This window comes from Toxotes jaculatrix, chromosome 10 (genome assembly GCF_017976425.1).
Source record: "Toxotes jaculatrix isolate fToxJac2 chromosome 10, fToxJac2.pri, whole genome shotgun sequence".
Lineage (NCBI taxonomy): Eukaryota > Metazoa > Chordata > Actinopteri > Toxotidae > Toxotes > Toxotes jaculatrix.
This window is the reverse complement of record NC_054403.1, coordinates 6,802,119-6,815,294: the sequence shown is the minus strand read 5'-3', so window position 1 is coordinate 6,815,294 and position 13,176 is coordinate 6,802,119. Positions and strand designations below refer to the sequence as shown.

Sequence of the window (13,176 nt, the reverse complement as noted above, 5' to 3'; positions counted from 1 at the left end):
CAGCATGCTCTCTCCACCTACTGAGGTGCTTATACCTGCAGAAAAAATGGATTTTTGCTTTTCTTATCTCCTTCACTCATTCCTCCATCTCTCTCTCTATGTTTCCCTCCTTTTCCATGTACGATTCAACCTTCTCTGTACCAGCCTCCCTCTGTTTTTCCTCTTCATCTATTTAACCTCTCTCCCCATCCCACCAATTTAACTACTTTCTCCTTGACTCGCTCTTTACCCTCTCCTTCTTCGCTCTCTTTCCCACCCACCTGCTTTCATTTCTTTGGGCTTCTCCCTGTGTACATCCCTCTTTCTCTGCGCCTCTTGCCTCAGACAATGTTATTTTCCAGTTACGGTCTCCTGAGAGGGAATGTCGCTCAACCTTTAGTGCTTGTTCACCTTCGGTTTTATTACAGTGTGTCCAGGCTGTAGCACACACAGCTCAGCATCGTAGGCATGCCTTTGCAGGCCTGGTGGCTACATTCAGTTTATTCACCGACCCAAGGATGTCCTTTCACTCCCTCACGCTACAGCTATCGCACTAAAATTAAACAAAAAGACCAGCCTTTAGCACAAGGGAGAGATTTACGACAGAGGCCTGGTGGAATTAACAGGGTCAAACGGACACAAGGCAAATGGAAGAAATAACAATCAAAATCTCCACAGAGTGAAAATGAGTTTCTTTCTATAAGTGGAGAGTAGTAAGACCTCATCTCTGATTGATATTGACTGTTTACTGCCTGAAAGAAGATAACATCAAAAGAAGTGTAATTATCACCAAGGTATAAATGCTTTCTCTCACTATGGACTCTCCCTGACCCCCACGCACACAGCCACATTTATTTTCTTTTGGTCTAACACTTGTATTATGTTGAAGGTTTTGAAAGATGTACTGTTCTGAAATCCACGCTTGTTTTCCTCCTCTTCTTTCATTAAAAGTAATGTCAGTTTCATATTTTGTTTTAGTTCAAGTGTTGTAATGGGTCATGGTAGAAGAGGGATGTGCAACTTTTGCATGTAACCTCCATGTTAAACAGTTCTACAGAGGAATTATTCTCTTCTCCGGCTGAAACAAAAGGAGAAGAGGGAAAAATCCTAACTAGTGGTAACAAATGTTACCACACCCGTGATGCAAACCCAGCATCCCCCCTTTGTGCACTGTCTCTATTTAGCTTTTCTGCCTTCTCTGCTTCTTCTGCCATTTTAATTTTTGTTGCTTCTTGTGTCATTGGTTCTTTCGTTTGCCACAAGCTCCCAGAGCATCTTTTCTCTACAACGCACTTTTTGATTTTGATTTTTCTTTATTTATTATTTTAGTATTACCATTGTTTTGAGGATTTCTGAAGTTTTTTGTCTCATCAGGACAACGCCAATTTCTTCCAAAGTTATCTTGCGAAAGTTAAGAAGGTATGTCGCCATCAGCTCGCAGGTTGTACATCTGCACTCGGCTGCCTACATAAGGACAACCAACCTGTGTGTCAGTGGAGAGACGACTGCTGGCAGACTCCCCAAGCCGAACATCAGAGAGACCGCAGTAGAACCCCGTCGCCTGGCAACCACAAGTCGCCTCAGGGAAGCCACCCCAGAGTCTGTCATGAAGCAGCTTCAACATCAACCACTGTGGGCTCCGACCAGGAAAGTGTCCAGAAACGGCCAGCACAGCTCAAAGTAGGCAAAACCATCTTCCTTCCTGTTCATGACTGTCAAAACAATACCTTTAATCCTTTTATCGTAAATATACTAGCAAATCTTTCACCATTGCCCAATTTATTCCACAGTTTGTCATCCACAGATTAATATTGTTCGTTTGCTCCCCTTTGACTGCTATCATCAGTCATCTCATTTATCTTGTGTTAGTAGACGATGGTTAATTAATCTTCTCATTCAGACCAAGTCATTGTCCTGCGTATTCCTTTGAAGCAGAGACAGAAATCAATTTAATCGAGCAGTCACAGCTTCTGATATCAGACTGATCAACTGAACTCACTGCATTATTTTGCTTATTAATTTTCCTCTTAGGAGGCTGTGCCCCCACAACGAGCGCAAATTTAAATAATAAGAAGTAATTTCACTACAAAGTTGAACTCCCTTTCTAGCTCAATACAAACCTACAAACTATAACAGACACGGGGGATCTGCAGTGTTTTGAAAATCAACAGGAAACAGACAAACCCCTGCGTTGCACATGAAATGGAGCATGCTACAGTTTTTTTTTTGGGGGGGGGCAACAATATACCCTAGAGTATTATATTCCACAGAAAGTCATTAAAAGAAGATGAAAAACTCATTTTCACAACTACTATGCAACCATAAACAAGCTAGAATGGTTTAACCAAGAGTCATCACATTTCCTACTGAAGATAATCCCACAGGATCATTATATTTTAAAAGAAGAGAAGCTGCTCAGTTACATCATTATCTTCTGTCCTCTTCTGTTCACTTCTTTAGGTTTCTGAGTACTAGAAAATGCAGACCCCAACAGCATGAATCAAAACTCATACAGTATATATGCTCTTACACAGCACTCAGCTACTACTTAAAGCTACTATGTGTAGGATTTATATATGTCACACTTTGGCTGGTATAAAAAAATAATGAGGAAAAAAAAACGGGGACAAGCTGAAAGAGAGAAACTGACTGCACAAGTTTTCACCAGGATTTTCACATTTTTCTACAAATAAAAATTTGCCAACGTCAGAATAATTTTAATCACTGATTGATTGGTCACATGGTTGTTGGCAGCAGATATAATATATGAATCTGTAAGCAACTCAGATGGGATTTTGTGACCTGTGTGTTATGTTGTCACATTTTTCAGTTGTCATTTGATACATAATTATTATAGAAACTATTGGGTTTGCCAACCTAACCAAACATAACATAAAACCAAAACCACAGTGTCATCTGTAAAACCCAGCAGTAATTCAAGTTAACGGATTTCAGTTTTGGAAGGGTGTCATTTTCCTTTGTTTTGCCCAAATAATGGTTAAAAACCTTATACATACCACCAATGTCATTTTGTCATTTTCAATTGACATGAAAGCTGCAGTAGAGGTTGCTGGGACTAGATCACCTTAATCAACTTACAACATCCTTCATCCATGCTTGTCGCCATTTTGTTGGTCATTTTTCTGTGACTGTTTTTCAGGGATGTAGAGAGGTATATAGCTAGCTGTGCAGGAAGATGATGTTCCCATTCTTAGTCCTGCCAACAAACCTCTGATTTGTCGATTGTTCCTCTATTCAGACTGATTTTCTCAGTTACAACAAAGTGAAGGCAGGATGTCTGAGAGCTTCAGGGGCTTGGCGGTGACCTCAGAGAGGAGAGGACATCTCATTTGCCAGCAGCTACAAAACTCTCAGCCAACTACATGAATCAAAGAAGCTTGGGCCTTTTCGTAGAAGTCACGAAAAGGTTCGGTGCTGAGTGTAAATTCAGATCATTTTGCCTTGGGCCAACTGGGTTCTTTCGTGTATTTATGAATTCAACTTAGATAATTCACCCTGAGAAACAAGTAGTTCTCATGACAGTTTGTTTTCCTTCATAGCATTTGTTTTGTGACTCACAATGGGAATGGCCTCTGTGTGAACTCATGAGAGGATCCTATCACATTATGACAGCCAGGATTGTCGGGACATAATAGCAAAGAGAGAAGAGGCCCTGCTATAAACTAGACCGACACCATACTAGTCAACATCCAAAAACATCTCTTCACAAGCAGCAGAATTTCCTCATTCTCTTAATGCAGCTGTGTCCCTTGGACCTAGCTCAGGTCACACACATTGAGAAGCCTAAAATAATGGAATCTGTGGACAAACACATTGGATTAAACTAAAAGAGAAGCCAGAGAGAGAAAAAGTAATAAAAGAAGACAAAAAGTATGGAAGAAGTAGAGAGGAACGATCTGTAGAAAAGCTCATCATTTTCCCCTTGACCCTATCTGTCACCACTTGTTAATTCACTAGAGATGACACAGACATCTCATCACACACATTACCTATCACCATGACAAGTGTAAGGTGTCAACAGGTGAATGGATGGATGGATTGGTGAGTGGAGGGATGGCTATAGATGAATGTGTAAATGGGCAGAGTAACAGGGTAAGTGAATACACAGCAAGGGACGGAGAGTGAGATAGATGGCTGTCCCATTTACAAACAATAAAGGATTCAAAGGATGAAAACATACTGCCACAATGGTATGACGGCTGCTATTTAGGAAACAGGTAACTTCTTGGAAAAGTCTTTGGATGTAACTATGTATACTGGGACTTTGCTCATTTCCAAACCTTTTTGGTGTTATGCTGCAAAATCCCACATTAGGTAACTGCAGTGTTACCTCCCTCATAACAAACCGTGTCAATTGGTGTCCATTTTCTTCCTGGGGTACTGAACATTTTTCAAGGACCACTTCGTAAATTGAGAAGTTTAAGGCACAAAAACAGCCTTTCGTGTTGATCCCCAAAAAACTCTCAGTCATTCTAGTTTGCTTTCTGCCGCCTACAAAGACATTGATTGGAAACCCGTCTATCAACCCTGAAATTGCACTTCTATGCAACTAAACTGAAGAACAAATAGGTTTTACAGGTATTGTAATTGTTGGCTAGATTATGTTCAGAGGATGGTCTGCCTGTCCAAAATCCACCACAGCAAGAAAAAAAAAATCAACCCAACCAGTCAATCATCTAAACCAACGCCTTGGTGTCTTTCCTGGAAAGCCATATTGCCACCCTTTACTCTATACATGCATGATGGAATTCATTTTTTTACCTAAATTACATTGTCATTCAGCAGGTGCTCTGACAGATCTCTAATAAAATGAACGTTACTGTTACTTCTCTCACAAACCAGGAGAGACTCACTTCCCACAACAAAGTCGTGCAGTTGGGCTGCTGTTACACTGTTTAGTGAAGAAATGGAGATGGGCGAACAGGAGGACTTAATTTAACAAGCGCTGAAAAAACAACCTGCTATAGCCTTTATTAAATCATATAATTATTGTGTGTTTATTTATCTGTGTAAACAGACAGGGAACATGGATGGATTAATGGATGGAAGCTAGAGCTCAGGGAGGAAAGTGAAGAGGAGGGTCAAGGAGAGGAAAGTGTTCAGGCAGGGGGAACAGTATGTACAACAGTGGTCTGATGTTTGCTTTGTTTTTTCTGCAGCACCCCCTGATGACTGTTGCTGAGGCAAACCATTTTTAGTCATTTGCAAAATGTGTAAGCAGGATGGGTGTCAAGGTGAAACATCACACCAATTCCTGGAAAGCTGACATCTTGGAGAGAACATTCATTGCAGAACCTTGGCAGCATATGGAGATAAATGAAGCATCAATCTGCACTTGGTAACATCTTTATATAGGATTACATCCATTTTATCTATCTGAGGCAGACTGTGTCCGCAACTGAGATTGATCTGATGTTTTCATTGTCTCTGCTTAAACCTGACTTCACCTCACGCCACTCAGCCCTGAGTGTCAGGAGGAAATGTGAAATCAATCCACAAAAAATTACTTTTATCGCAGGGTGCTGGCAGTGGGCTTACATGTAGGGCAAATTAAGGCGCTTTCCATACTATAGCGACAACAATATGCACCAGAACAAAGGCAATAAATACATTTAACAGTGTATTCTCCCTGTGGCTTCCTCTGTGCATTGTAACATATTTCAGCCTTCTAGTAATATAATATGATCCACTTGGTAGCTCCCCACTAGGATAGGAGGTGTTGTTCCTCTATATGTGTGTGTGTGTGAGTGTGTTAATAAGAGACCCTGAGACAATGACAGACACCAAGCCCTAATTAGGTTGTCATGCTGAGAGAGCGAGGGAAAGATAGAAGGAGAGAGAGAGGGAGAGAGAGCTTATTAAGGAGGATAGGTGTCAAGCTCTGGCAGGAAAAGGAGGTGGGATGAGAGCAGAGGAGGGGGAGGATGAGGGGGAGGGTTACGAAGGGGGGAAAAGAGAATCGGGCGCAGACAGGGAGAAAGAGGAGGAGGGAGAGGATGAGAACGGGAGGAAGATGGAACAGGAGCGGGATGCAGAGGAAAGAAAAACAGGAGTTGAAGGAGAGAGAGAAGTGGAGGATGGAGGCAGCTGGTGAGATGAGGGGAGAGCGGGTGAGGTGTGGGAGAAAAAAAGGGAGCAGGTGGGAGAAGGTGACGGGGGAAAGGTGTAAAGGGAACGAAACAGGAGAGAGTGAAGGTGCTGAAGGTATCAGATGCAAAGAGGGAAGACAAACAGGATCAAGTGGAGAGGTGATATGGTGATTCATGGCACAAAGCAAGAGAAGAGCTGTTCGTCTGGTCTAACGAATCACTCTCTTTGGTTCAAGAACTATTCAGCTTTAATACAACTTGGATCTCACTTTCATAGTTTTGACGATTATGAAAACGTACTGACCATAGTTACCGGTGAGATGTGGGAACGGAACATGACAACATGGTTCCAACAGTGTTTGTTAGGGCAAGAAACTGATTGTAAACAACCCAGAAATAAACCACTATGTTCAGAGATAAAACCAACAGCGGAACAGCACCAGAAACGTTGCTAAAATCAGAACTAATGGATGTTAAGGAAATAATTTTACTGTTTTAATTTCTCTTGCACATAAGTTTGGGCCCTGTATAATTTGTATGATGAGTGATCCTCTGACTGCTTGTGTTTCTTTCCCTGTTGGACTCTTCTTCGGTTCCATCAGACACAGGTCACATGATGACACTGGATGGAGCATCCAGAGGTGAAGGATGTGGCTGGAAATTTTTTTTTATTTTTTATATTCCTTTATCAAAAGTAGTAAGTAGTAATAAATCTGAATTATCATTAATGCAAAAGAAATGAACATTCACTCAAGAGACAACACCCTCTTCAACAGGAAGTGAAAGGGTCTGTGGGAAACGCAGTCTAAATACACACAATACACAATAGTGCAAGGACCAACAGCACAAGATTCTTAGCTAAACTGAATGAACTTCATTTCAAATTCTTGTCTTTCAGTCTGACTGGAAATGAACACATACATTATCCAGGATGAAGAATAATACAAATTTTCATTTCAGGTTATTAATTTCATTACAACAACAGAAGTTATAATACAGGCTTACTCAAATGCAAAAGAGAGGAAGACCTGCTCCCTAAGGATATTGGTTGGTTTTAGGCAAAATATTTACTGATACAGATTTGTAAGAGGGAATATTTTAATTCAGTTCATTATGCACACACACACACACACACACACACACACAAACACACCATCCGCTTGCAGGTAAACAAGGCTATAAGTCTTGTAAGTGCTAGGCTTCAAAGCCACTCAAGTGCACACAAGTTACCACTACCACCACATCATAGTATCAACTCACACACAAAGACACAGGCACATCCCTGAAGGACCAGGTAGGATTCAGGCCAAATTCTGCTCCAGTGCCAACAGCCATATTGTAAATATTCAATTTACCATACTGGCAGCTTTCCACATAACTGGCAAGGCAAACAAACACACATACACACAATCACAGGCGCACACACACACACACACATACACCTGTAATACCTAGACACAAGAGGAATGTTTTGATATTATGACCAGACCTTAGCAGGTGTAATAAAATAATAAGAAAAATGGCTTCTTGAACATAAACTCCTACTGACATTCACAGGGAATATCTCAAAATTCTGATGATAAAATAGTAATATTTTTGAAATACCAGTCATTTGTGGTTTGGAGCTATTGATTATCAAGGGCAGAGGGCATTTTCCTTTTACTCAAAATGGATACTGAATAGTTCTGAATAAAAAAAAAAAAAAGAAAACCAAAACCTCCCATTCCTTTTATTTAAACACCAAAAACAGTTCTACTCTTTGTTGGAGCAATGTAAATGGGCCACCTGGGTAGAGAAAGAACACACGGAGTCAGAAATCTATTCCAAGGTTGCTCCCATGTGATGAAATCAACAATACTGAGGCAACTCCACGAGCACTGCTGCAGGTCAGAGACGGGCCAAAAATATGTTGTTTGCATGCTGGTACAATTCTTTCTGTGTTTCTTTAGTGGTATGAAGCCAGTGTGCTGGTGCTGGAAGTGCAGCTTCAAAATAAAGTCTGTGTTTTGTTCAGTGTACTTTGACCTAACTCCCATCTGGGGAGAGGAGCAGTATTTATGGGATACACAGTGTTTTCAGGAATTCACCCAGCTGAACCAGAAATAATCCTAAATCATGCTTCCTTGGAGAATCTAGGTTTTGCCCCAAACCCTGTTTTTTAGTCGTTTTGCTTGGGGGCTGATTCATGGCAGTGCCAAATTAGTGGTCATAATGAAGTGCTGTATTTGTAGTTTTATGCAAAGGTTACCTCAGTACACAGGTGTAGAATCCATTGTCTTCCATCTCAGCAGATCTGAACCAGATGGAGTCGTCTTCTTTACTCAGCCTGTGGCCTGAGAAAATGATGGGCTCCTAGAGGACATAATGCAAAGAAGGAATATATATGTATATAACATTGAGCCATAATATTATTAAAACATTTTTATTATAGCACAGAATGTTTTATCAGTCCCTAATAAGCTATTACTCAGCCAGACACAAGTCCAAAGAAAGTAAAGACATTTAAAAGACAAGCCCAACCTGCCTACACCACTGTACCTTAAAAGCTGGACAGCTTGTGGCCAATGTGCAAAACTGAGGACATAGTTGAAAACTGTTGTATAAACATCTGCTTTCAATGGAAAATAGTTAAAGCCTGCTCAAAAAGTCGCTAAATGTTGCTAGATGGTGAAATACGCTAATTAGCATATCTGAGTGACTGAATACAGCGGAGTTCCTAATAAAGCTGTTCTCATTTACATATTTTGCTGTATCTATTGCTAAATAACAGAATAAGTACGAAATAGTGACTGAAAAGCAGCTCACTGAGACGACATGTTAACCAGCAGTCACTTCCAACGGCTGTGCTGTTCAGCTATATTGTAAACTGATCACCCACTGAGAAAGTTAGAAGCTTATTCAGGACCATGTCAGCTGTCATGTGTTCAGATGAATGAGATGCACAGAGAGACGTGCCTGCAGAGGGAAGGCCTGAAGCTCACGATACTTTCTTCTACTTTCTCCTACAGAAAGTAGCAAAGGTTTGTCTAAAAAGGAGCAAGATCTGTCACCACGCTGCCTGCAAATGCAGCGACAAAGGTGATAAGTTGGCAACAGTGCAACCACCACCAGTTCAGTTTATATTTGATATGAGTTAAACCATGATAGAATCCAAATTCCAGTGCAGAGTCCCTTGAAGCGTGTGTTTAATTTTCAAATTAATGTAGCATATCTTCCATTTTACATTTAATTTCTAGCAGTGGAGCCAAAAATTAGAGTCATGGATGAACTAAAAAGAGCAGGATACGGCACCAAACGGGATCCTGAAACAAAAATAATCCCCTGCAGCCCAAAAAGTACTTTTTCCTATTAACTGCCATTATTAAAGAGGCATCTGTTGACTAGGCATTTCAAATTGGAAACAAGTTAATTTATGATTTTTTTTAATAACCATGAATGTTTAATATTTGTAAAATGTTCCAAGAGCTTACAAAAGCTATTTTTATATTTATAGCATCATCCCAAAAACTATAGACTGCACGGGGCTCCCACAACATGGAATCAGACCAGGCAGAGGGGAAAAACGTTCTGGCTTATGCCCAATGAATGGATGCCATCTTGGAGCCCAGAGTCCAGATCTTATAATATATGAATGGTCAGAGTAAATTATGAATTGTAACACCCACATATTTTCAACATTCTTCCTAAAGTAAATTTTATGAACCCTTGAGAGAAGTTTAGTGTTCAGAATGTCAAAAAAAATGTCAATAATTGACTTTTGGTAGTTACAGTCTGATGCAATGTCAAACAAAACTTTCTAACTTTTAAGATAGGAATGAAACTTCAGGTTGATTCATTTATTTCCATTTATAATTATGAGTCCTGGACTTACCATACAGAACTACATAATCAGAGTGTCTTACCTCTGCATCTCCTTTGTTCTTGTACCAGATGAGGCGCAGCTTGGCGTTGGTGGCCATGGTGTAGTTGGTTCTGATGTAGCTGTAGAACAAGGCACATTTGACCCGAACAGGTTCGCCTGCCAGAACATGGTACTCCTTCAGATCCACCGACCAGTCTATACATCCATCCACTGTGAGGAGGAAGGAAGAAGACAGAAAAAGAAATGTTGAGAATGTGCTGATAGATAAACAGTATATAGCCTTTATTACAGTGGACAGACAAATACAACTCTGCTTTCAACTGCAGGGGGGAGAAACATTTATATAAACACTTATATATAAGACTTTATATAAGATATAAAACTATTTTTTATACTGTTCGGGGAAAAAAATGCTTGACAGAAAGAAAGAATTACAGAGAGGATGTGAGAAAGAAAGAGTATGAGTGACAGGAGGAGCGGTTTATATTGTTTCTTTGGAAATATTGTTCTTTTCTTTCCAGGCAATAAAAGATTACAATATAAAATTGAGAGTGTGTTTATGTGTTTTGTGGAGGAGACAATAGAGCATAAAAGTGGTACAGAGGCAAAATTTTTTCATATATGTTAAAGGCATAAACAGAGGAAATGAGTTGTAATTGGACATCTGACCAAAAACAAACTTAATTCATCTTTTTTCATTCTAACAATCATGTTTGCCTTTTCAATTATATTATATTATATTATATTTTCCTGTTCTATACTGCATGAAACTAAAAGAGAGCAAAATAACAATGATTGCAGGAAAAGTGGGAGAGGCACAATAGTAGAGATTCAGAGAAATAAAAGAAGACAAAGAGGTCGAGACCAAATGAAAAGAGAGAAAAGAGGAGGAGGAACTGTGCAGCGGCGATATCAGGGTGAGGCCAGGTCAACTGGAACGAACAGAAAACAAGTTGTAGATGAAAGACAAGCAGGAGCTGGTGAGATGTAGAGGTCAGGACTGAAAATGACAAGGAGCTTTCCCAAATGGACTTCCACCCTCCCTCCCTCCGCCCATACGCTCCCTCTCCTTCTCTTTTTCTTTTCTCTTTGTCTCTTTTTCCTCTGGCCTCTTTTTTTTCCCCTCATGGTCTGGGGCTCAGATAGATGTGCTCCGTTTTAACTGCAGCCCTCAAGCACTTGCCACCAGGCCTTCCCTCTGAATTACAGCCCGTACCCTGCAGCAATAAAGCCTCTGGATCTGTCATCCTCCCAAAAATACCTCCTCAGCCTCTCATCCTCATTGTTTGCCTCTTTCCTGGTTATTATGCAATGCTGGCAATAAGCACTGTGTAGATTGGGGATGTAAACAAATACAAATAAATTATCTGGATATGAATAAAAATAAACAGCAACTGAATTTGTGTTGTTATATTCGTCTTTTCTTTTTTTTTTGGCCTGGTGTCCGATTGACACAATTTACCACAAACGTCTTCTCTGAGTCATAACTCAAGCCAATGGAAAACACACAGACATAATAAACACACCGCTAACTCACAGTGGTGTCAGGATCTCGGATATCTGTGGCCATAAATCACTTAAAAATCAAACATTATATATATAAAATAAATACGAATTTGAGTTAATAATCATCAGATTCAGTTTTTTTCTTCAATATCAAAAGTCATCCAGGTGATTGTTCTCTGTACAGTGTGAACGAGAACACATAAACACAGAAGTGGAGGTTCATCATTCCCGAACATCTTGCTGCTGTTGACCTAAAGTGGTTTAACTTCTCACATTGCTGCAGTGATTTACTGGTGTACTCCACAACTCCCTGGCATCACTGGGTGTTTTTACCAGCTCAGCAGATCACACCTCCGACCAAACCCAGCAACTGAAGCTGAGTCACAAGACAGGATGGTGCATTACACAGCTCTCCAGCCTGGTGTTAGCTGACTCTCTTAGACAAAAACATTATGCAGTACGGCCCAATGCAATGCTGACTGTTATTATGTCAATCTGTTAAGACCTTCTGTTCTTCACTATTCATTTCAACAGTTACACTGTTTTTATTTAGACTCAGTTAGAGACTCTTCATTTCTTTTTTGGTTTTTGAAGGCGACATTCAAATACAAACCATCTGTCATTATTTGGTCTAATGAGGCACCTAGTTAAAATATTATATTATTTATACATGTATGCACAATATGTGGAGCATAACTCATGCAAGTATGGAGCATTAAAATGGCAGCAAACAATAACTGAACACAGAAAATGAAGCAGCTAACTACTTACATTAAAAGCACAAACCACTTCTGATATAAATCTGAATACAGCTGCTATTACAATAAGAGTAGATTTGCATTACAACCCTGATGTGGCTAAAAGACTGTAGCTTTATCCTTAGGTCCTTGCTAAAGTGCGTATTCAAAAGTCAGACATTTATAGTGCAAGAGTTACTGCGGCTACCGCTGTAAGTCAATGTAAGCATGTTTTAGCACTCTGTAAAACGCCAAGTGTAATTTGTGTTGAGTTAAGTCACCACCTAAGATTTAAAGACTTCATTTACATGAGATTGCAGCACAAATTTACAGCCACACACTTAATTGGTTACATTTATAGATTTAGCAGTATGCATCAAGTCATACAGGAGAGATTTAGTATCGCTCTACACACACAAACACACACACACAGACACACCTAAGTAGATTTACTGTGCACACAATATTTAACACCAGTCATTTAATCATTAACAAGGTTACCAGATATTCAGAGGATTGCAGTCATAAAAATACAGTGTGTGTGTGTTTTAGCACGTGTACAACAGAAAGAGAGAATAACAGGGATGAATGGTATTGGAAATGTGTGTGTGAGTCTGTGTCTGTGTGTGAGTGTGTGCGTGTGTGTGTGTGTTAGAAATTAAGTAATGAATAGGCCGGCCTCACTTGGTGGTTGGATATTAATGGGCTGACACAAATTGAAGGTGTGGGTGCTGTCCATTCAACACCTAACACTGAGCATCACACACACACACACACACACACACACGCACGCACACACACACAGATGCACCCTGGGCATCACATTAATACAAAATCACATTAGTTTGGTCTACTGGACTAATGCCTTTTGTTTTAGACAATGTTGAACACAGGTCAGACGCGCGCACACACACACACACACACACACACACTTACACATGTGTATACACACTCAGACACATTAAAATGACAGGCCAATATG

General features: G+C 40.1%; 1 protein-coding gene across 2 annotated transcripts in view; it reads right to left on the bottom strand.

The window, feature by feature from the left end:
• The window catches only part of il1rapl2 (interleukin 1 receptor accessory protein-like 2), a 302,734-nt gene that overhangs the window by 134,941 nt on the left and 154,617 nt on the right, over nt 1–13,176 (bottom strand). For both annotated transcript variants that reach the window (XM_041048287.1, XM_041048286.1), the window contains exons 2-3: nt 9,992–10,161; nt 8,338–8,441 (exon numbers count right to left, since the gene is read on the bottom strand). In XM_041048287.1, coding sequence (XP_040904221.1) covers nt 8,338–8,441; nt 9,992–10,161 — 274 coding nt within the window. The remainder of the gene's footprint in view (nt 1–8,337; nt 8,442–9,991; nt 10,162–13,176) is intronic.